Raw genomic sequence first — 23,407 nt, 5'->3', positions numbered from 1 at the left:
TTATTCAAAACCTAGTGCACTCTAACAATAACATTGAGGTTTTGCTATTTCTTCTCTGAAAAAAAGAAATTGATGTCTTGTAGGAGGCTATTTGTAGGTTTTCAAGGTTTTCAACAAACCAATGTCAAGGACGCTCAATTGAATTTCACTGTTGCCAACTAAATTTAAAAAAAAAAAGAATTGAACTCTAATTGTAACACTATCTCAATGCTTGGCAGTTTGTTTTCGTATCAAGTCTCCTTAATTACTGCTACAACACCGGAATTTTAAAACTATCATGTCGAGATTGATGCTATTATTACATGAGTGTATTTTGTTTAGGTTTACACCGTTTAGTTTTACTTTAAACAGAGACACTTAGTCTCTGGGCATGACTCATTCATTTAGATTTAGGCTACAGTCTTTCTAAAGTACTGAGGGCGGGATACTGTGAGAGGTGTCAGTTTTGTAATAGCTCTAGCACTTATATTTTGTGATTGACAATGACTGCTGTTATCCTAAATACAGTACAGCTCAAATGTGTCCAGTTTGTCTTATCATGACCAGCTCCTCTAAGTATGTCCTCTAGAACTTACCATGATACCCACCATTCTGTAGTATGATGTACCATGATACACACCATTCTGTAATATGATGTACCATGATACCCACCATTCTGTAGTATGATGTACCATGATACCCACCATTCTGTAGAATGATGTACCATGATACCCACCATTCTGTAGTATGATTTACCATGATACCCACCATTCTGTAGAATGATGTACCATGATACCCACCATTCTGTAGTATGATGTACCATGATACCCACCATTCTGTAGTATGATGTACCATGATACCCACCATTCTGTAGTATGATGTACCATGATACCCACCATTCTGTAGTATGATGTACCATGATACCCACCATTCTGTAGTATGATGTACCATGATACCCACCATTCTGTAGTATGATGTACCATGATACCCACCATTCTGTAGTATGATTTACCATGATACCCACCATTCTGTAGTATGATGTACCATGATACCCACCATTCTGTAGTATGATGTACCATGATACCCACCATTCTGTAGTATGATGTACCATGATACCCACCATTCTGTAGTATGATGTACCATGATACCCACCATTCTGTAGTATGATGTACCATGATACCCACCATTCTGTAGTATGATTTACCATGATACCCACCATTCTGTAGTATGATGTACCATGAGATCTTTCAGTAGCCAGGAAAACTAACCCTTTAGCAGAGTTCAAGTCACTGATTAACATGGATGACTAGATTGACACATGAAATGCGTAGGACGTAATTATCTTCTTATTTATAAGATAGATTTAACAGTGTACATCTGAACTTAGGATAAACTTCTCCATTTTAAGTAACCTAGCCTATGAAAAATCTAATTTCTTCTTCTTCTTCGTTCTCTTTTTACGTTGGAGAGTTCTAATCAGTAATCCTATATCTGAGATGAACTGGTTTCCAGATCAGGCAGTTCTCCGTATAGTTTTTGTTCTATAGGAGGGTTTTGGGGCCAGAGTCTTGTTCGGGCCTCTTGATATAGTATGCAGTTTTGAAGGACATGGTCAGCTTTCTCTGATGATGCTCCACAAGGGCAGGTTTCACTCATCCCGACTTTAATCTTCCGGAACATATGTTGTCTCATTCTGTTGTGTTCGGTTCTGAGTCGAAAAATTATGCGTTGGTCATGTCGAGATAGCTTATAATAGGCGTCTTTTTCTTGTAGTTCTGATGTGAGCTGGTCCAGTTCTTATTTATTCTACAAAAATCTCATTGAGTTTCGATCCCTGGGTTACCCTAGGACGTCTCTTCACCAACTCCGATCTCCTACGCCCAATCAGCATAAGACCATGTTCTAATCTTAGTTCGTAAGTTACCAACGATAATGTCACACTTTCTGTTCTTACAGTTCCGGAGAGTTACATTACTTCAAGTGTAAGCACCGTAAGAACTGGTCAATCATAAAATATCCAACAGCATTGATCTTCAAGTAGCTAACCTTTGACCCTCCCCCCTCCCTAACGCAATTAGAGTTCCGTCAAGATTTGGTCGTAAATCCGCTGGTACGCTTGACTCAGCGACACTGTAAACGTGTAGGCTGTAAATTAGGACACGGTGTGTGTAAATCTGTTGTAAATCAGGACACCTTCCTGCTCCGTACGACATTAAGTCTGAAATTCTTTCCCTAAGCTTATAGTCCTCAATACCACGTGACCTGTGCGATAATGTCATTGGCTTAAAACCTACTCGTGTCACACTTGTGTTATGCCACAATAATAGTTTCGTTGTTTTTTAAATCGGACTTTTACTTTTTAAAAAACGAAACAAAAACTTGCTTGTGGGTTGATAGGTAAAGAAAAGGTTTGGCTGCAAAACTAAAAGTCATGGGGGTTTTAATTCCGACGCTGGATTGGTGGTTTTAGTCCAGAGCGCCTCTGAGAAAATACCTCTTATGGGGGGGGGAGCATTTATTGAAGAAATATAAGGTGATAGGTCGTTGAGCTGACACCATGACATCATCGTGAACGCTGTTTCCCTGTCCCACTTTCTTTTCTACTTCTTCCCCCCCCCCCTTCCTTTTTCCGTTTTTTCTTCATGTTAAAATATGACGAAAATATCTTTAAATAAAAATGGTTGGTCCTAGCCATTAACTGTAAATTTATGTGTAGATAGCTGTCTCTGTCAGCAATAGTCTGTAGGACGTAATCATCTTCTTTTTTTGAAGTAACGTCTGTATTACATAAGATAAGATTTTCGATATTTTGAGAGCCCACGGGCTCGTACTGAGACTCAAGTCTCTTTTGCAGGATGCTCCAGTTTTCTTGGCATTGCTTTTCGGGGAGTCCCAGTCTCCATACAGATTGACACCCCCCACCAGTTCAACGTTCTTAAGTCCTCTGACAAATGTGAACCATCTCACGTTCTGTTTGAGCACCTTGCAATCGTAGAGTGTGAGCGTCTGGTAGAGGCGGCCTTAACAGTTAGTGGGACCCTGAGCGAGTGCCCCCCCCCCCCCCCACTAAGACGCGGGGGCCTGGTGCGATTTTTCTACTAGCCATCCCGTAGGGCCGCCTCTAATGATCTGGGATTGAAGGTACTCGATATTGTCAACATTTGACACATTGAGCCAAGGGAGGCAACCCATGTTTCTAGCTTGTCGGTAGCTTGTGACAACTCATTGAGCCAAGGGAGGCAACCCACGTTTCTGGCTTGTCGGTAACTTGTGACAATTCATTGAGCCAAGGGAGGCAACCCATGTTTCTGGCTTGTTGGGTGCGTTTGACAACTCATTGGGGAAGTTCATTCCCATTTGAACTAAAATACACAGAGATAGTGACCTGATTGGCCACCCTACTCCGAACTAGATGAGCTAACACTATGTGAGCTGACACTACAGGAGCTAACTCTACATGTGTTAAAACTACCAGCTCTCTCACACTGCTATAAATGTATTTCATTCCTTTCATATCCCCTTATACTATAGTATACGTTTAAACTTACAAAGCTTTATGCCCAAAAAAACTTGTGTGTATAAAAGCAAGTTGATCTTGATAGTGCGTTGTCCCTATGTTTACCAGCATTTAACGAACAATCTATTAACGGTTTAAGTATTTGATCAGGCGAGACTCTCGTTAAACGGTTAAAGGCTTTATCATAGGATTTATTTAAGACTTGACCAAGCTGGTTCACCGTACATTCACATTTCTTTAAAGCTCTTCCTCTACCAGAGATTAAGAAGCTATTCTGATACTCGATTCTTTCAAAACACTACCACTGCGCATGTACACAATCACGAGTAAATCAACAACCCTTATATAAAATGTTTAAATGATTTTTAAAATTCTATTAGACATTTTCACCTACTTACTTCTTCTTCTTCTACTTAATCCTGTGCACTCCCAGGGGAGCAACCACAACTCTCCACCGAACTCGGTTCTGAGCAGCTTTCTTCATCTGCTCCCATGTCATTCCACTACCCACAGCTTCACTGATGACTGACCTCTTCCAGGTTCGCTTGGGTCTGCCCACTTTCCTCTTTCCATGTGGGTTCCAGTCAAGTGCCTGCCTTGCAACATTGGTAGCTGGTTTTCGCAGGGTGTGTCCTATCCAGCTGCATTTTCGTTTTGTGATGTCTTGGGCTATGGGCTTTTGTCTAGTTCTCTCCCACAAGTCGATAGTAGTTATATTTTCTGACCACCTAATTCCTAATATCCGGCGTAGGCATCTGTTAACAAAAGTCTGGAGCTTTTCCATATTTGTGCTAGTGACTCTCCAAGTTTCAAGTTTAGGGTTAGGGTTAAGCTCCCATTGGCTATAAAATACTCCTAAAGGCTTGCGTCTCAGATAGCCTCTGACAACTAAGTCCAGCACCTGGCCTGCTCGTGTGGCTTAGATACTAAGCCTGGCGAAACTGCTCTTACTAACAGGTGAAGGGGTAAAGGAGTATACCAGGCAGGGGCGTAACTAGGGATTTGGGGGCCCGGGGGGATTTACCTCTTTGGGGGCCCCTTGCATTTTGACATTCGACATATGACATGAGATAATGTACGCAAAAATAAATAAGCCCCAAATCAAATTGGTTCAGTATATCAGTAAACTTAACAAAAAGTAATCATCAAGACTATTTTAATGAATAATACCGTTGTTTATTAGTTAAATAATGCACAAGTGACAAATTTAAATTGATATCGCTTTACGTCGTGCATTCTGTGCAGCAAAGACATCTATAACATCAACTACATCGATACTTTCTAGTATTTGTGACTTCACTGACATTAAAACCATGATAAACCTTTCTTGCGTCATTGTGCTCCTGAAATAGTTTTTGATGAGTTTGAGCTTTGAGAATGATCTCTCACATGACGTAATGGAAGTGGCCTGAGTTAGCGGTATTCGGAGGAGGTTGCAAAGTTTGAGCACACGCAATTCCCATATGAAGCCTGTTTCCTCAATATGTCTATTGGTGATTGCATTACTGGTTTGTTGATGAAAAGTGCTCGTGCATCAATGACATCATTGAAAAAGCGATTTTCCATTTATTTCATCATACAAACAGGAAAAGTAGCACAGTTGTCTTGGTTCAAGAAGAAACCCAAAGGTATTCATTTTCTTTCCAGCCTTTGGAATCTGCCCTTCATCTCCATATGAAATTTGTCCAGCACTTCTGTTGTATTACGTTTGAATTGCAGTTCTATTGACAGTCCTACATTAGAACTCAACTTCCCATCAAGTCTTTTCTTTCTTCTGGTTGTTTTGATTACTGGGAATCCATAGTATTCACTACCTTCTTTTGCTTTTTCGATGGATTGGGTTTTTATCAGTTTGTCATCATTTTACAGAAAGCATGAAAGGGTAGGCCTACTAATTTCTTTAGCAGCTTCCCGTATATGCTGTCCAGACTTTTGTAGCTTCTTCCGAACTATATTAATTGGGCGCAGGAGCTTTGACCAGAATTCAAGATAGGCAAAAAATTCTTAATTTTCCACTGCATGAAGAAGATTCTGTGCTAATATTATATGGTATTACGTCATTGTTGGTTGTTTATGTTTTGTGCGAAAGCAAAAGGATTCAGAGCATACAAAAGTGGGAAAGATCCATATCTCGTTATGCTCGAGTATAGAAATACTCCGATAAGTAGACTGCCGTATTCACCATCACAACTGCTGACGAGTAGAAGGCTCAGGGAATGATTCCAACTGATCACAAACTATTGAAACCATCGGTAGCTCAAAATGCAAAGACATTACTCAACGAACGACAGATGAAAAGCAAAGTGAAATACGATGCAAAAGCAAGACTACCTAAAGATTATTCTGTCGGAGAGTTCAAACATGTCAGAAAGCAGTTGTCATAAAAAAACATTCAGCACTCAGATCTTACATCATAAAGACAAACGGTGGAAAAACATACAGAAGAAATCAACGCTTTTTGAATAAGAGTTTCAATGAAGACATCTCTGGGTACTATGATACCGATGAAGACAATGAACTGCAAACTGTTGGAACAAACGAAACAGACAGTTATAGACCAACGTCTAGAGAACTTGTTGTGCCAGTCAAGACAACCAGAAATGGACGAATTGTTAAAGTTCCTAGTAGAAAGGGCCGGCCTTAGGCCACTGCAGCCTATGCGGTCGCAGTGGGCGCCGTGCTTTTATAGGCCCCGCGCTAATTCCAAGTGTACATTATTAAATTAAACCATTATAACGTATATAAAATAACAGGGTTTTCGCGACCTCCTGATTTTCCAGGGCTCCAGGAAATCTCATGAAAAGGCAAAATATACGATAAAGTCCTGAACTTTTTTTGAATTTATTCAAATCTCCTGAAGAATAGACGAAATTGACATTTTGGGGTGATAATAAATAAAAAGTGACATTGCGAGCTTTCATTTGATAAAAATTTATTGCAAAGACGAAAGTAGGCCTATTTTCTAATTCAAAAAAAACATTATTTTGACATTATGCTTATCCCTACCCAGACTAGGCCCCGCTCGATCTGTTTCGCATAGGGCCCCGAAAATGCTAGGGCCGGCCCTGCTAGTAGATATCACTCTTAAGAACTTTTAAAAGGAAGGGTGTGATAATAACTTCAAAAGGAAGGATGTGCTAATATTATATGATATTACGTCATTATTTTTTGTTTATGTTTTGTGCTAAAGCAAAAGGATTAGATGTAAACAAAAAGAGAGTTTCCATTGGAATGAGGAAAGGTGAATAGAGGGGTAATAACTCGAGTGTGAAGTTTAATTCTGAAATTATAGACGCCAAACCCGAATAATGGACTATTCTAGCATTATTAAGAATAACTTTTAGATCTGTTATACTTGATTCTGTAAATTTTGCTTCAAGGTTAATTAGTGTAGCCATATAATACTCGCCATTTAGATCTATTATTAGTAAAGGTAACAAGATACCTGGAATTCGCTGTATATCATGCAGTTTTATTCGTGGCAACAAAGTTTAAAATGTAAGACAAATTTTAGTTTTTAAATTTGATCTCTGTGGGAAAAAATAATTTTAAAATGTCAACAAAGTCAACGTACTGATAGACTTAGATCTAGGTTTAGTCTTTGTGATAAATTAAATCCATAAATGTTGAAAAAAAAGACACCCGTTGACACTATTTGTCAATCAAACATATTAATTTATGTATTTACAAATAAATTTCGGACACCCATTTGGGGGCCCCCCCTAGGGGGGGGGCCCGGGGGGATTTTAAAATTCTCCCCCCCCATCCCCCCCCTTAGTTACGCCACTGATACCAGGCGCCACAAAACCGGGAGCTTCGGGCAGATGGAGCTCGTCAGCCTAGTAAGGCAATTCATCTAGGAGATGGGTACTCTGACTTTGTACTTACTACATTTATTTGTTTCATCTCAAGCTGATACTGTTTATATTGTATTAAAAGTTATATATGGTATTCAGGTATTGTTCACAAAAAAGTTATATATGGTATCGTTCACAAAGAAGTTATATTATAAGTTTTTACGACTAATTCACGTGTTATAACATAATACGCCTACAGCGGTTTAGTTGTCTACCAGTAGTTTAGTGCTATAAGTCGATGACCGTCTACAACATCCATAAACACTTTAACAAGTACATTGTGTTTCTATAAATAGAAACTATTTTGTGTCTGCTTGTTTACTGATATTAAGTATTTCGACATTCAACATTCCCGGCTAATTTCTCGCGCTGTGATTGTATGTAGGTTAGTGATGTCAATTATGGTCAGTGTGGATGTGGGTTGCAGCAGCGCCCCCCTGCCCCTGCCCCTCCAAACAGCACTCCGTATATATTTTGCTCCCCATAACACTTACAGTTAACCAACATTAGCGTGTAAGGGTTTTTTCTCCATGAATAATGTATGCAATTTTCCTTATTCACATTTAAGAGAAGGGTTTTGAATTGGTGGCCTGGGTATGAGTCAAGGGAAGTAATTGCTGAATACTTCGAGATAATGTCCCCTCTCCTGCCAAAAATAAACATCAGGGACTTGGTTACACAGAAGTTTAAAAAAGGTTTTCTAGACTTTGATGTTCAACATCACACAGCTAAACGCTCACGTGATCTTTGACTGCTCACGTGATCTTTGGGAAGTCTACAGCGCGTTTTTTTGCCGTCGATTCAAGCTATCAAGTCTGGGTTATTTAGTATGTGTTTTTATTTTCAAATGCCTTGGGTTTTTTTTTTCTTTTGTTTTTATAATCTAATGTTGGCATTAATAAATAGTATCGGCAATTAACCACTGGCATGCAAACGAGTTTTAATAAGGCAGTCTTTCAGAAACTTTTACTTATGCACACTGTAAGCGGGATCCCGCGCTTCAGAAATGCATTATAATGGCGTCTACGGCGGATTATTCATTATGGTCAATGAAGTGATTTAGTAAATAGAAGGCCTTAGGATGGGCCGTTACTAAATTATTAGAAAATTACAGGCCTATGTGCGATTGTAATGGGCTGAATCATCTTAACCCTTAAAGTGCTGAGAATTTTTACACTGAGTGCATACAAAATGGAATTACAATTCTGATGTTGAGAGGCTAAACTACCACACAGTGGCGTAGCTAGGGTGGAGGAGGAGGGGGGAGAATTTGAAAATCCCCCGGGGCCCCCACATGAAAGGTGCCCCCAAATGAGTTTTTTTTTTTTTACATTAAAAATTTAATATTACGCAAAATGCAGGGGCCCTAAAAGAGGTCAAGCCCCCCCCCCGGGCCCCCAGACGATGGAAAATTCCTAGCTACGCCGCTGCTACCACACGCCTTTTAAGATGAGTCTCATGTTCAGTAACAGTACTAGCAGCAGGTTTGTTCCTGTTCAGACGTCACCACAACTTTTGGTAGACAACGAGAACATTGCAACCGTTCTAACACAAGAAAGGCGGGAAGAATTGCGTTGGCAACGAAGTGTTAAAATGTCTTCCAATGAACATTATGTAATCCCCAATCTTGTTGCTGACGCCTCTCGCGAAAACTCTATGAAATATTTTGAAGCTATAATACTGACCTTATGTACTATCTATTTGGCTACTTCCTTGCCCTCTAAACCTATTCTGTCCTACATATATTAATCTTGTATTATTGTAATAACTGTCTTATGTTTCTCTTGCTCTGTTAAATGCTGCCACTACTTCCGTATAGCTCCCTCTGTTTTAATTTCGTTTTATTTGATCAATATTAAAAAATGGATTTATTTCTGCAATTATAATGCAATAGATTTGTTTCTCCTGGAACAAAAGAGTTCTGCACTTTTTGTCAGCAAGTTGCCCCTCCCCTTTCTCACACACACACACATACAGACACACACTCACCAAGAGGGACGCACACCACAGTTTGAGAAACGCTGTACAAAGATAACATAGACCAGTTTCCAACCTTTTTTTTTTCGACTCACAATTCCACGTTGAATTCATATTTTGTCGTTACATTTTAATCTCATTAACTCTTTCTCTCCTAGCTGACGATGACAGCGTTGATTCCACCAGAATGTAGTAAATAATTACGGAGAGAAAGAGTTAATGGTCTAACATGGTTCAATGTCGTAACTTAATGTGGTAAAGAAATCTATGTAACATTCGTATTTTATCATTTTGATTTTTTTTAAAATCTCAGTAACACACTTGTCCTAATGACTGAAACTGGCTGTATTAATTACAATTTTTGTAATCTTGCTACAGGTACAAGTAAATTGGTCAGTGGTCAGCTGGGACGCAGAGCCTCGGAGTATTCTCCTGTAATTGGTGGACGCAGTGGGCCTAAGATAAGTCCAGCCCAAAGTGCAGTCAGCTACAAGGGCATCACAAGCCTAACAGAACTCCAAAATCTGGTAAGTAGCCCAGCAGTTGTCGTGGTCACGTAACATAGTGTGTTGGAATGGTCAAAAGTCTTGAACTTTGGATGGCTGTCTGGTCGTGCGATATGCGCGCTGGGCTGTCGTTCGGTCATCTCGATGGTCCCTGGTTCATACCCTGCTCGCTGCCATCTCCCGTCGTCCTGCGGGTGGTTTGGGTTAGGATGTAGATTAACTCTGTAGGAACATCCGAAACATGTTAAACATTTTACAAACAAAATCTCCCCGTATAAAGTGGGACAGTATCACTGCTAATGTTTAAAGTTATGTATATATTGACCTGGATCTACTTAGTAAATACACGAGGTAATGGCGTACTGAGATAAACAGTAAAAGATGATCTAAATGCGTCAGTTAACGTAGAGCTTTGAAAATACAGATCAATTAATAAAGATAGATAACTCCAGTGCATTAAACTTAAAAGTATTTCTTCCATTGCTGACTTTAAACCGGAAGCAAATGTGTTTACCTGGAACATACATAACAGCATATCAGAAGTGTTCCAGCATGCTTTCCCAACAATTCTCAGATTTAAATTACGTTGATAAACAAAACAATGGAGACCCAAAGCAGCCACGCCCACTTATATAGAGGACAAACATGTTTAGTTTAGGGAATAAACTAGTCCACTTGTTTGCTGGGTTTAATTGCTGGGTGCTCTCCCTCTTTGAAGTCGACCTAACGAAAGTTTAAAGCATTATGGCCGTGCACACATTTATGTCTGGAAATCCTTCCTTTTCGCTCGCTGTGTTTTTTTCTGTTTTTTTTTTAAATTAGAGATCACTTACAAAAGCCGCGAGATACATATTTGAGACCTAAAGAAAATCCGCTGCCGAGGACAGGCGTAGACTGCGAAAAGAAAATCTAAATCGACCCCCGGCGGACCATGGTTATGCCTGCGCTAAATATCTCAGGTCTCAGCTGGTGCTGCGCAGCCACGGGAATGTCGGTTGGTATTATGAGTTTATATCGGTATTATTAGGTTATATCGGTATTATTAGATTATATCAGTATTATTAGGTTATGTGGGCTCTATTAGGCTATGTCGGCACGCTTTGTTTATGGTACTATAACCATCTTGTGCCTAGTAGTCGGTGGTTTAGCCTTTACCGTGCCTAATAACGGCTGATACACTCTTTCTATACACTCTTACTCTGGTATAAAATAGATAAACATGCTGAAAAAATATGCTGGTCGGAATCTCTAACATTTGCATAGTCATGTGAAACACTGCACTCATCCTTAATCTTCGGGATCGAAGACAAAGCCATTAGTATTATAAGTTATTATTATGCTACAAATGAGCGAGTATTGATTCTCTGCCAAGGTCAAGTTTCGTTAAAGGGAAACAAAATTCATCGTAGTCTCTTTAACAGTTTCCACCGAGGAATTTTCTGGTGATGTGGCAGGTCTGCAGAAGTACCGCCATCTGACAGGCAACGATAATCTTCCTAGGGAAGCCAAGAGCCTTGAATGTATCTGTGAGGTCGGTTATTATTATCCCCTCGGATGATATAACAACATGGTATATTGTTATTTTGGATAGCTTCCATAAACGCTTAATCTCCAAGCCTAGGTTCCCATATTTCTTTGTTTTTTCCATTTCAGTTTTTCTAAATTATGAGACAGTGGTACGGCGATGTTAATAGTGGTAGCGTTTTTTTTTCTTTTTTATCAATGAACAGCAGGTCCGGGCGATTAAAATCTACCGTTTCGTGGCTCAAAATTGACCTATCCCAGTACAGCAGATGGTCAGTAGACTCGAAAGCCTCTTGTAGCGAGTATCTGTAATAAGGATTATTATCAAATAAGTGTCAAAGCCAAGTGTTGATGTATTCATTTTGCAACTTAGTTATGGCGACCTATGTGGGCATATTCTGATAAGTCTGAACAGCCTGCCACATTTCCACATTCTCAACATTTGTCAACAACATCAAGTTTTAAGATATTCTTCTTTTAATATTTTGTCCTAATTACTAAGTCTGTATTGCTGTAACAAAGCCTTCTGTTTCAGGGTAGAGACGACCTGCTTTGAGCCATGTTAAAGCCTTGTCAATGTTGCCCCATCTAATAAAGCCGTGAATATTCCGTGGAGTGTTTTTTTCTTCCCATTGGCGAATCTCATTCCCCGCGTCTTCCAAACCAACATTAACACCAGCCTTTTTTTTTATTCAGAGGGGTTGCTTCGGGGTCATATTTGTGTAGGAACTTATTATTATTATTAAAAAATAAAACTACTATTTAATAATGTAAACTTAGTCAATAAATGTTTACCCTATTTACAAAAAAATAAATTCCATAATTTGAAAAAAAAAAAAAAAAACTTGAATGGGTTGTGCTTGTATTACAGTTGACACATACGGAGGATTCTAACGAACGTAACAACATACGAAACGTGATCCGACATCTTCGACAGCTGCCTGAAAGTGGTGAGTACATTCTAGAGCATAGGTTAACATGGTGGACTTAAAATATAGTCGTCAGATAGTAGGCAGTCTCTGTTCATGTCATAGTGATCACAAACATGCTAATTGTAAACACACACAGGTCATTGTGAACACACACATATGTCATGTGAACACACACACGTCATTGTGAACACACACACGTCATTGTGAACACACACACGTCATTGTGAACACACACATATGTCATTGTGAAAGCACACATGTTATTGTGAACACAAATATGTCATTGTGAACACAAATATGTCATGTGAACACACACACGTCATTGTGAACACACACACGTCATTGTGAACACACACACGTCATTGTGAACACACACATATGTCATGTGAACACACACACGTCATTGTGAGCACACACACATCATTGTGAACACACACATATGTCATTGTGAACACACACATATGTCATTGTGAACACACACACGTCATTGTGAACACACATGTCATTGTGAACACACACACACGTCATTGTGAACACACACACACGTCATTGTGAACACACACACACGTCATTGTGAACACACACACACGTCATTGTGAACACACACACGTCATTGTGAACACACATATGTCATTGTGAACACACACACGTCATTGTGAACACACATATGTCATTGTGAACACACACACACGTCATTGTGAACACACATATGTCATTGTGAACACACACACACACGTCATTGTGAACACACATATGTCATTGTGAACACACACACACACGTCATTGTGAACACACACATGTCATTGTGAACGCACTCGCGCATGTTATTGTGAACACATATATGTCATTGACAACACTCTCACGCATGTCATAGGAAACACACACACACATGTCATATTGAGCACACTCACACCCACATCATAGTTTGTGGGTTGACTATTGATATGGCCTTATGTGTTGGCCTTAAGACTACAGACTTGAACAAGCTAAGGTCAGAGTGAGTAGAGTCTAAACCTCTATGACAATCAGGTCGTCTAGGTTCAAATAAAATTCATCTAGCTGTATAGATAAAATTAATCTGTATCAAATAGGGCAGATGACCTGAGGACGCATGGACTTTACACAAGCTTGATAGACAGATGATATTTCTAAACCAAAAGATAATAATAATCCATATATAATCTGTATTTATTTAAAAAAAACAACAGATTTTGATTTTTTAAAATTTTGTACAAATGTACTGGTTGCTCGAACGTAAACATCTACCCAGACGTCATACTGTCAGGGAAAATGTATATTTGATTGTTTTGTAATGCGCCACCTGCTACCCGTCACCTGTATGTTGGTGACAAATAGCGTCTCACATTCTGTTTTCTTATGGTGCTGCTAGGTGGTTCACCTTTTGTTCATAAATCCTGCAACCACCATTTGGAGTCCTCACGTTTCACTGAGACTTGCGACATTTTGATCTTAGCTGTTTCATTAGGACTCAGGGCACTTTAAAGACTTAAAGAAGCCTGGCCTAACAGACAAAATATGTGTGGTCACTTTTAGTTGAAACAATAGGTCATCATTTTTTGTCCGAAAAGATTAAGTTGTTTTAATGGTATAGAACGTATGGTTACAAGTATATCGCGTGGCCAGTACAATGATCGAGTTTCTCAACTTTGAAAAAAAAAAACAATTTCCAAGATGTTTATTCAACATCTGCTGTTGACTGAATGCACAGTGAAATAAGCAGACATTAGGAGTAACGTGTCAAGACAGTTCGAGGGAAAAAAAAAAGTGCTCGTAATAAAACTGCAACTTAGAATACTTCTCCCCCCCCCCCCCAAAAAAAAAATTAAATGAAAAACTGTTCGTAGTCTTTAGTACACTCTAATTTGACAGAAGGGTATAGGCACATAAGACGCTGGAACAGAGATTAATACTTTCGAATAAGACAGCGCAGACAGAGGTAACTAAATTAGCTCTTGGTAGGCTGACCAACAGGGCTTCGCCTCAACGTGGCGCCTTGGTGGAGACGGTGGTTAGAGGAGGCGGGTTAGCAAAACAAGTCTCCAGTTGGGGGGGGGGGGTGCCTATAAACGTCATTACACTGGTCGGAGACCGAAAGAGAGTCGCAACAGCACTGTCACAATCCACAGGTCGTTCCTCAAGGGGGCCGTTCTTTGGCATGCCCACACAGCCACTGTGTGGAACTCTGAAGGAAAATGGAGGGGATTCCCCGGTGTGATCAGCCTTCGGCTTCGCCTCTAGTTCCGAGCGTCTTGGGATTCGTGCCACTGGAACTAGAGAAGTGGTCTGTTGACATCTTCTTGAATCTCAACCAGACACAGCATTGATGTGGCCTAGAGTTTCAAGAGTCTATAACTCAACTCATTTGACAATGACAAATTTGATGCACCCCAAAAGGACTGCTTTTCAAATTCTGGACCTTACGGTTTCGGAGGTCGAGACAATCTTTGCGTGCGCAAATTATTTTTCAAACTAATGAGCATATTACAAGACTATAAATTAACTGTTAAGGCTTCCCGTCACTTGAATTGTACAGTAATTATTAAAATTAATTATTTAAACTCTCTGATCTGCATAACCCAATTAAATTAAAAAAAAAAACAATCTCGAATTCAGGTGACGTCACCAAACGCCGCCCCCCTTCTCTTCAACTACTACTGAAGAGGAAGGTGTGTCCTATAAGCTGTGTGTTTTGTACGTGTGCTAATGTAGAGGCATGTTTTACGAAAAGGATCAGCTGTTTGGAATGTTACACACAACATGTGCACCTTCACTCACTCACTCACTCACTCACTCACACACACACACTCACATACACACACAGAGTGGTGTGTTGTAGTCTCGCCCGTTCTGTAACACACTCGTGTCTCCGCCACGCTGAGACAAAACGAATTGTATTCAAAGAAACAGAACTGGTATCGACGTTTCGATCCAATAGTTTCCCTTTTTTATTCCACTGTTCAATTATTTCTCTGCTGATTTCGTCATTTGTAAGAGTGTGGGGATGTATCTGTGAGGACGTGTGTGTGTGTGTGTGCGTGCGTGCGTGCGTGTGTGTGTGTGTGAGGAGTGAGCCTTTGCGTTCCAATAAAATCGAAAACTAAGCTCGATAAACAGCGTGGCGAGTATCGTTCGCAAATAAATATTTAATTACGTAATTACGTATCGCGTGAAACGTATTCGATCATACATGTCATCAGACATGACCTAGATACCTGTATTTGGATGTATTATTTGCACGTGAGTACATGGCATCTGAACAGAAAGACAACTTCTGTCATTTTTTTGCCACATTTAATTTTCATAGTAATGTTTTTAATACATTGTGATTCTTTCAGAGCAGTGAAGGATGACCTTATTTTTTTTCTCTTCATATGTGTAGGATTCCGTGTTTGTTCTTGGTAATTCTAAAATGTTTATGTCGAATATCCGCATTTTATCCTAACATTTGTTGATAAGGAATAGCGTCTGTTAAACTCCAAAAGCTGCGCGGGGTAGGGCTTCTATCATGTAAAGGACCAAATGGGAAAGGGATTTATTTTTTTTTGGAGGTTCGGGCGATCTTTAAGGAGGCTGACACCAATTTGGATCTCAGTTTTCAATCAATGGCACAGAAGAAAACACACCTAACAGCAAAATGTATCTGGTAAACTCTTGTAGTAGCCGTGGAAACTAGCGGATCCAGAACTTTGGAGTGGGGGGTGGCATTTTTTTTCCAACCCTAACCGTAGCGCCCAGTAAATAATCATAAGCATAAACGCGCGTACAGCATATATATTAAAATTTAAAAAAATAGAGCATTGTTTCTCAACCTTCGGCGAAAAAAAAAGCAGCCTTTCGCGTGACAGCTAGGGAGTATGGGGGAGCACTGTAAGCTCCGGCAGTTGGGTCCGGGGCGAAGCCCCGAAGCCAAAAGCGTTTTCTTGCATTCTTCACTGCAGAATCACAATCTCGTGAATCTACCGCTCATTATTCATCCAATTAAAAAAAGAACCTTTTGAATATTTTTTTTACTTGAAAAATATTCTAATATGAATTTACAGGCCCTTACTACAATTTAAATTCAACCGATTTGTTCCTTGAAAAGATAAGATACCCCACATATTTAGATTAAGACTTTGAGGATCGCCGCCCAAAAAAAAAATAATTCAAAAAATAATTTTAAAAAAAAAGCTCATTTGTAAGTGATACAATTTGTTCAATAGGCATTTTTTAACTTTATTTTGTTACAGAACTGTAATTCAAAGCTCTTAATATAAAATTTTGGAAGTGGGAGGAGAAATTAAGTGGACCAATTAGAATCTACTCTAAATTTTTTGCATTTTTAGTATTCAAGTATCTATCGTCTCAAAATTTTTTATACAATAGAAAAATATCAGTACCCGGTATGAGTCAAGGTTGGAAAAAGGTGACAATGAAAATAATATATGGGTTCAGAACTTATTTTAATTGTTACTCTTATAATGAAAAATTTCGTATGAATTCTAAATTTTCCAAAACAAAGTTTTTCTTAAAATAACTAAGATAAATTCGTGTGCAATTACATAAACTCTGTCGCCATATTTGACTATTCTGTTTTAAAACGTCTTGTTTTCGTCTGGAAAGGGAAGAGGGTGGTAGAGTGAAAACGTTAATCCTCGCTCCTTTTTATAGTTTCTGCTAATGATTGCATTTAAGAATACTTTGATATAAGAATTTAATTTATAGCATGTATAAATTATATAAGTGACAATTTTTTTTTTACATTTTCTAATTTCTTAACTAAAAAAAAAAAAAAAAACTATTGGTTTGTCCGGTGGGCGGAAGGCGATTTCATGTATCGCCACTCCCACTTGGTACAACCATTTTCAATTTATATTTACTAATGATACAATTTGAGATCAGAGTCTGTGTGCGACATAATATAAAGTAGGGTTTAAACAACAATATGTAGCTTATATTATATAGATATTCAACTAATTTTGTTCACAAACTATGATTTCTCCATAAAAATATGACCGCCCCACCCCCACTCAAAGGCTTAGTTGGGAAGGCCAGTATTCGCCCCCCCCCCCACTCCACCCTATCGACTAACAGAGGAACGACATAATATAAAGATCGGTTAAAATATCAATAACAAGTTTTAATTACATAGATATTTAATTGATTCTCTAAACAAGCTGTGATTTCTACAAATAAATTGGACCTCCCCCCCCCCACTTAAAAAGTTTATGGTTTGGGGTGAGGGGGGGGAGGGATTGATGCCATCGCCACCTCCCCATCCTACCAAATCGGCCAACATACTAGAGGGGGGGGGAGGGCGAAATTATCTAGAAATAGGTTGAAATATAAATATTTTGTATATATTATTAACACAACTAATACAAATTGGGTCGGGCGATCGCCCCTACCGCCTCCTCCCCCCCCTTGGATTCGCCAGTGGCCATGGAACAGTTGAGACCAAAAGAAAAGCTACAACAGAAGAAGGCATGAACTTAAAGCAACACCAGACAATGGGCTTGTCTGCTAAGTTTGCTGGTCAGAATCGGGTCTGGGCTGCTTCGTAAAACACTGTGCCTCCTTCCTTCATTGTTGACTCGAAGCCATTCTAAGCATTGCACTGTTTGAGCAGGCTTTTCCCTGAAGTCATACCAAATAAAGCAACCAAACTCTAGATCTATAGAGATCCACATGGAAGATGTTTTGTGTCAAATATTTGTTATCATGCAAGAGCAAGAGGCTATTCTATAGTTTAATTTTCGTTAAATATTATTTACTTTTTTTTTATCTTACCGAGAAACGTGACATGAAATCGTTACGGGATCAATGTGATCCTAAAAACCAGAAAGAATGGCTATTAACAAAAGACAATATTTGCAGAGACATAGATGTTCATGTCTACTTAACTAGTAATGTCAAGTCGTTTCCATGCGATGTGAGGCAAGTATTGACATGTATAAAGTGTTGACTTGTATAAAGTGTTGACTTGTATAAAGTATTGACTTGTATAAAGTGTTGACTTGTATAAAGTGTTGACTTGTATAAAGTGTTGACTTGTATAAAGTGTTGACTTGTATAAAATATTGACTTGTATAAAGTACTGACTTGTATAAAATGTTGACTTGTATAAAGTGTTGACTTGTATAAAGTGTTGACTTGTATAAAGTGTTGACTTGTATAAAGTGTTGACTTGTATAAAGTATTGACTTGTATAAAGTGTTGACTTGCATAAAATATTGACTTGTATAAAGTATTGACTTGTATAAAATGTTGACTTGTATAAAGTGTTGACTTGTATAAAGTGTTGACTTGTATAAAGTATTGACTTGTATAAAGTGTTGACTTGTATATAGTATTGACTTGTACAAAATATTGACTTTATTCTCTTTCTTTCTTTCATTGGTTGAGTTTTTCTTGTAGTAACATTTAACTGAACAATTGACTGCGTGCTACATGGGGCGATCTTTTTATCACAATTGAAAGGGAAGTTACACAAATAAAATTTTAATTCCGAATATGTCCCTATATAGCCTGATTTCTATTTTATTTTATTGTCACATCCATGAATCTTTCTGTTGGTCTTCTTGTGAACATTTTGTGAACAATTTCTGGAATTAGACTCAAATATTGAGGCACATTTCTTATTCCATATGCTAGAACAAATTCGTGCAAGTGTTCCTTCTTCCTTAGTGGCATCAGAGAATGGAATGGGTTGCCTGAATCAGCCAGGAAAATATACGACTTAGTGGAATTTAAGTCAGTGATTAACATGCATGACTAGATTGACACATGAAATGCGTTGGACGTAATTATCTTCTATTTTGAAGTAACGTCTGTAATATATAAGATAAAATAAGATAAGAATAAAATGTACGCTTTGGTTAACTTTCTTTGTCCATCGGAATAGTCACATCAGCTCATGGGTGCATTCCATCGCCCTGTCTCCAGTGTTGTCATCCTTGATTCACAGTTCGAGCTGACCTACACAGGACACGCGTCCGCTTGGTCATTAGCTTTGTGTCAGAGTAGACTGGCGTAGAAAAAAGCTAACATTAAGAATAATAATTTAATTTATAAAGCGCTGTTAACAAACAAAATGTAGGCTCAAAGCGCTGTGATAACATTACAAACATAAACACGAGAACAAGAGGGACAAACTAATCTAAACAAGTTTTAAACAGATAGGTCTTAATGTTCTTTTTGAATAGGTCATAATGTTCTTCTTGAATAGGTCATAATGTTCTTCTTGAATAGGTCTTATTGTTCTTCTTGAATAGGTCATAATGTTCTTCTTGAATAGGTCTTAATGTTCTTCTTGAATAGGTCATAATGTTCTTCTTGAATAGGTCTTATTGTTCTTCTTCAATAGGTCTTATTGTTCTTCTTGAATAGGTCATAATGTTCTTCTTGAATAGGTCATAATGTTCTTCTTGAATAGGTCATAATGTTCTTCTTGAATAGGTCTTAATGTTCTTCTTGAATAGGTCTTAATGTTCTTCTTGAATAGGTCATAATGTTCTTCCTGAAAAGGTCTTAATGTTCTTCTTGAATAGGTCATAATGTTCTTTTTGAATAGGTCATAATGTTCTTCTTGAATAGGTCATAATGTTCTTCTTGAATAGGTCTTATTGTTCTTCTTGAATAGGTCATAATGTTCTTCTTGAATAGGTCTTAATGTTCTTCTTCAATAGGTCATAATGTTCTTCTTGAATAGGTCTTATTGTTCTTCTTGAATAGGTCATAATGTTCTTCTTGAATAGGTCTTAATGTTCTTCTTGAATAGGTCATAATGTTCTTTTTGAATAGGTCATAATGTTCTTCTTGAATAGGTCATAATGTTCTTCTTGAATAGGTCATAATGTTCTTCTTGAATAGGTCTTAATGTTCTTCTTGAATAGGTCTTAATGTTCTTCTTGAATAGGTCATAATGTTCTTCTTGAATAGGTCATAATGTTCTTCTTGAATAGGTCATAATGTTCTTCTTGAATAGGTCATAATGTTCTTTTTGAATAGGTCATAATGTTCTTCTTGAATAGGTCATAATGTTCTTCTTGAATAGGTCTTAATGTTCTTCTTGAATAGGTCTTAATGTTCTTCTTGAATAGGTCATAATGTTCTTCTTGAATAGGTCATAATGTTCTTCTTGAATAGGTCATAATGTTCTTCTTGAACGTCATTGCAATGGACAAAAAGAAGATTTATGTTAAAAAGTTGAAGTTCTGTGTGTTTTTATCTTTGACTTTTCATAGACAAAAGTTCTTCTCAGACTAAGAGTTACGCAATACTAGGCATCGTTTGTTGCTAATAACAACGGATAGTGTTTGGTGACATCACAACTTCCGGATGTCATGTTGTAACAGTATCTGTATCTGTAGGTCAGCATAAGTTCATTTCCACCAAGTAGTGCCCATGTCCCAGGGCATCTCATCCAACTCAAGTGTTGTTTTCGTTTGTTTCTTTTTTTAAATATTTTTTTGTCTTTTAAGATGATTGCTCGCCCCTGATAAATAAACGAAATCTTTCGTCGTCTGCTCAATGTTGAGCTAAAGGGGAATAACTTGGTGGCAGATACAGATTTGTACTATTTTTAGCCACGCTGTTAACGCTTACTGTCACCTGGAAGGTCCTGACATTTAATTAAGCTCAAGAAAAGTTCCGAAAGTGTGTGTGTGTGGGGGGGGGGAGGAAGAGATTTCTACCTCTTTGAATTAATCCAGCAGCAGAATTTGGTTCTTTATACATTTTTATTTAAAAAGAGACTTTATCTGCTTTCTTTTATTACAAAGCTTACTGTGTCTGTCTGTCTGTCTGTCTGGTAAAAAGTTGGAACATCTTGTTTTTCTCTCTCCCATTCCCCATTCTCGGATCAAGTTAAAACTTTGCACAATTATTCAATTAACCTGACAAGACATGAATCAATTAAAAAAAACAATTAGTTCATTAATTTTTGGTAATTTATTATTTTGTTTGACATTGAAATAAGGGGAATAAATGCTACTTAATGAGAGATGTGGATATATATATATATGGATGGATTTAGTCCCTTTATTACTTTTTTTACACGTTTATCTCTCCCACTTCACATTCTCAAATCAAGTTGAAAATTTCATAATTATTCATAATCGACAACAATCCACGAATCAATCAAAAAATTAACCAATTAGTTAATCATATAGCACTAATTAATTAATTTACTTTTATATTGCAGAAAGGGAGCTAAACCCTGTTACTTTCAGATAAATGACATTATTTAGCGGTTCTTTCCCTTGGATAAGCTTTGTTTGTTTTAAAGTATTCTTTTTTTTTCTATTGATTGAATCTTATTTAGACAAAGTTTCTTTAGTTATTATAATTAATATTAGGTAATTATAACAAACTCAAAGAGCAATTAAATTGTTCTCTACAAACAAATACATTTAAAAAATGGACATTTTATTCTAGCAGACGACATTCTGTCATTGACTCCAAACAATCATTCTAGAAATCAGAGCTTTGCGCTGAAATGTAAAACAATCATTCCAGCACACACGGCTTTGTCATGGGCGTAAAACAAAAATTCTAGCCACAAAGTTTGTCATTGTCGTTAAACAATAATTCTAGCCACAAAGTTTGTCATTGTCGTTAAACAATAATTCTAGCCACAAAGTTTGTCATTGTCGTTAAACAATAATTCTAGCCACAAAGTTTGTCATTGTCGTTAAACAATAATTCTAGCCACAAAGTTTGTCATTGTCGTTAAACAATAATTCTAGCCACAAAGTTTGTCATTGTCGTTAAACAATAATTCTAGCCACAAAGTTTGTCATTGTCGTTAAACAATAATTCTAGCCACAAAGTTTGTCATTGTCGTTAAACAATAATTCTAGCCACAAAGTTTGTCATTGTCGTTAAACAATAGTTCTAGCCACAAAGTTTGTCATTGTCGTTAAACAATAGTTCTAGCCACAAAGTTTATCATTGTCGTTAAACAATAATTCTAGCCACAAAGTTTGTCATTGTCGCAAAACAATCATTTTACAACACAAGGCTTTTCGCAAAACAATCCTGCGGTTTGTTACGGCCTTGTTACCAGTGACCCTTGCTCCCAGTGACCCTTGCTCCCAATGCTAACGTAGTGTTACATATTAACGTCTAGTTCTGTAAGTATGCTCTTTTGGCAGACGTTACGTTTGACTAATTCGGCTATGTCAACACGACCTCCTGAAGGGGTAGAAATGAAAAGACTTAACGCCTGCAGCATTTTTACTTTTTGTAAGACAATCCACCCCTCCCCTGGACGGGCTGCAGATTAGTATGACAAGCAAAGACTGTTCACTTTGATGTTGTCAGCTGTGAAGTTTTAATCTACGAAGAACTGAAGCGCTGAATCGTGTGTTGGGTTAGAAGTGTGTCAGATTTTTTCTTCTTTCAATGTCCATTTTATTAGGTCATTCATTACAAGTAGGTCTTACTTAGGGTACCAGACACCTGCGAGCTTAGAGGAGGACAAAAATGAGTAAAAAGTAGGACAGTCTTACAAAGGACAAATAGGAGGATAGAGCCTTACAGATGATAAAAAGAATAACAGAGTATTGACGAAAAGGAGGGCATAGCCCTACAAAAAGAGGACAAAAGGAGGACATAGCCCTACAAAAAAGAGGGCATAGCCCTACAAAAAGATGACAAAAAAGAGGGCATAGCCCTACAAAAGATGACAAAAAGAGGGCACAGCCCTACAAAAAGAGGACAAAAAGGAGGGCATAGCCCTACAAAAAGATGACAAAAAGGAGGACATAGCCCTACAAAAAGATGACAAAAAGGAGGACATAGCCCTACAAAAAGATGACAAAAAGGAGGGCATAGCCCTACAAAAAGATGACGAAAGGAGGACATGTTCCCTAACCCTACAAAAAGATGACAAAAGGAGGACATAGCCCTACAAAAAGATGACAAAAAGGAGGACATAGCCCTACAAAAAAATGACAAAAAGGAGGACAGAGCCTTACAAACGACGAAAAGGAGAGAATATTACAAAGGACAAATAGAAGGATTTAACCATACAAAGAGGACCAAAAAAAGAGGACAAAAAAAGAGGACAAAGCCTTACAAAGGAGTACAAAAAAAGCCAATAAATTATGC

At 38.0% G+C, this 23,407-nt stretch overlaps 1 protein-coding gene across 4 annotated transcripts in view; it reads left to right on the top strand.

The window, feature by feature from the left end:
• Nucleotides 1–23,407, top strand: part of LOC106051420 (uncharacterized) — a 187,175-nt gene that overhangs the window by 38,400 nt on the left and 125,368 nt on the right. For all 4 annotated transcript variants that reach the window (XM_056007179.1, XM_056007178.1, XM_056007177.1 and 1 more), the window contains exons 4-5: nt 9,709–9,857; nt 12,232–12,310. In XM_056007179.1, coding sequence (XP_055863154.1) covers nt 9,709–9,857; nt 12,232–12,310 — 228 coding nt within the window. The remainder of the gene's footprint in view (nt 1–9,708; nt 9,858–12,231; nt 12,311–23,407) is intronic.

The sequence above is a fragment of the Biomphalaria glabrata genome, chromosome 12, assembly GCF_947242115.1.
Source record: "Biomphalaria glabrata chromosome 12, xgBioGlab47.1, whole genome shotgun sequence".
NCBI lineage: Eukaryota > Metazoa > Mollusca > Gastropoda > Planorbidae > Biomphalaria > Biomphalaria glabrata.
The sequence above is the reverse complement of the archived record's forward strand: the minus strand, read 5'-3'. Positions and strand labels throughout refer to the sequence as shown.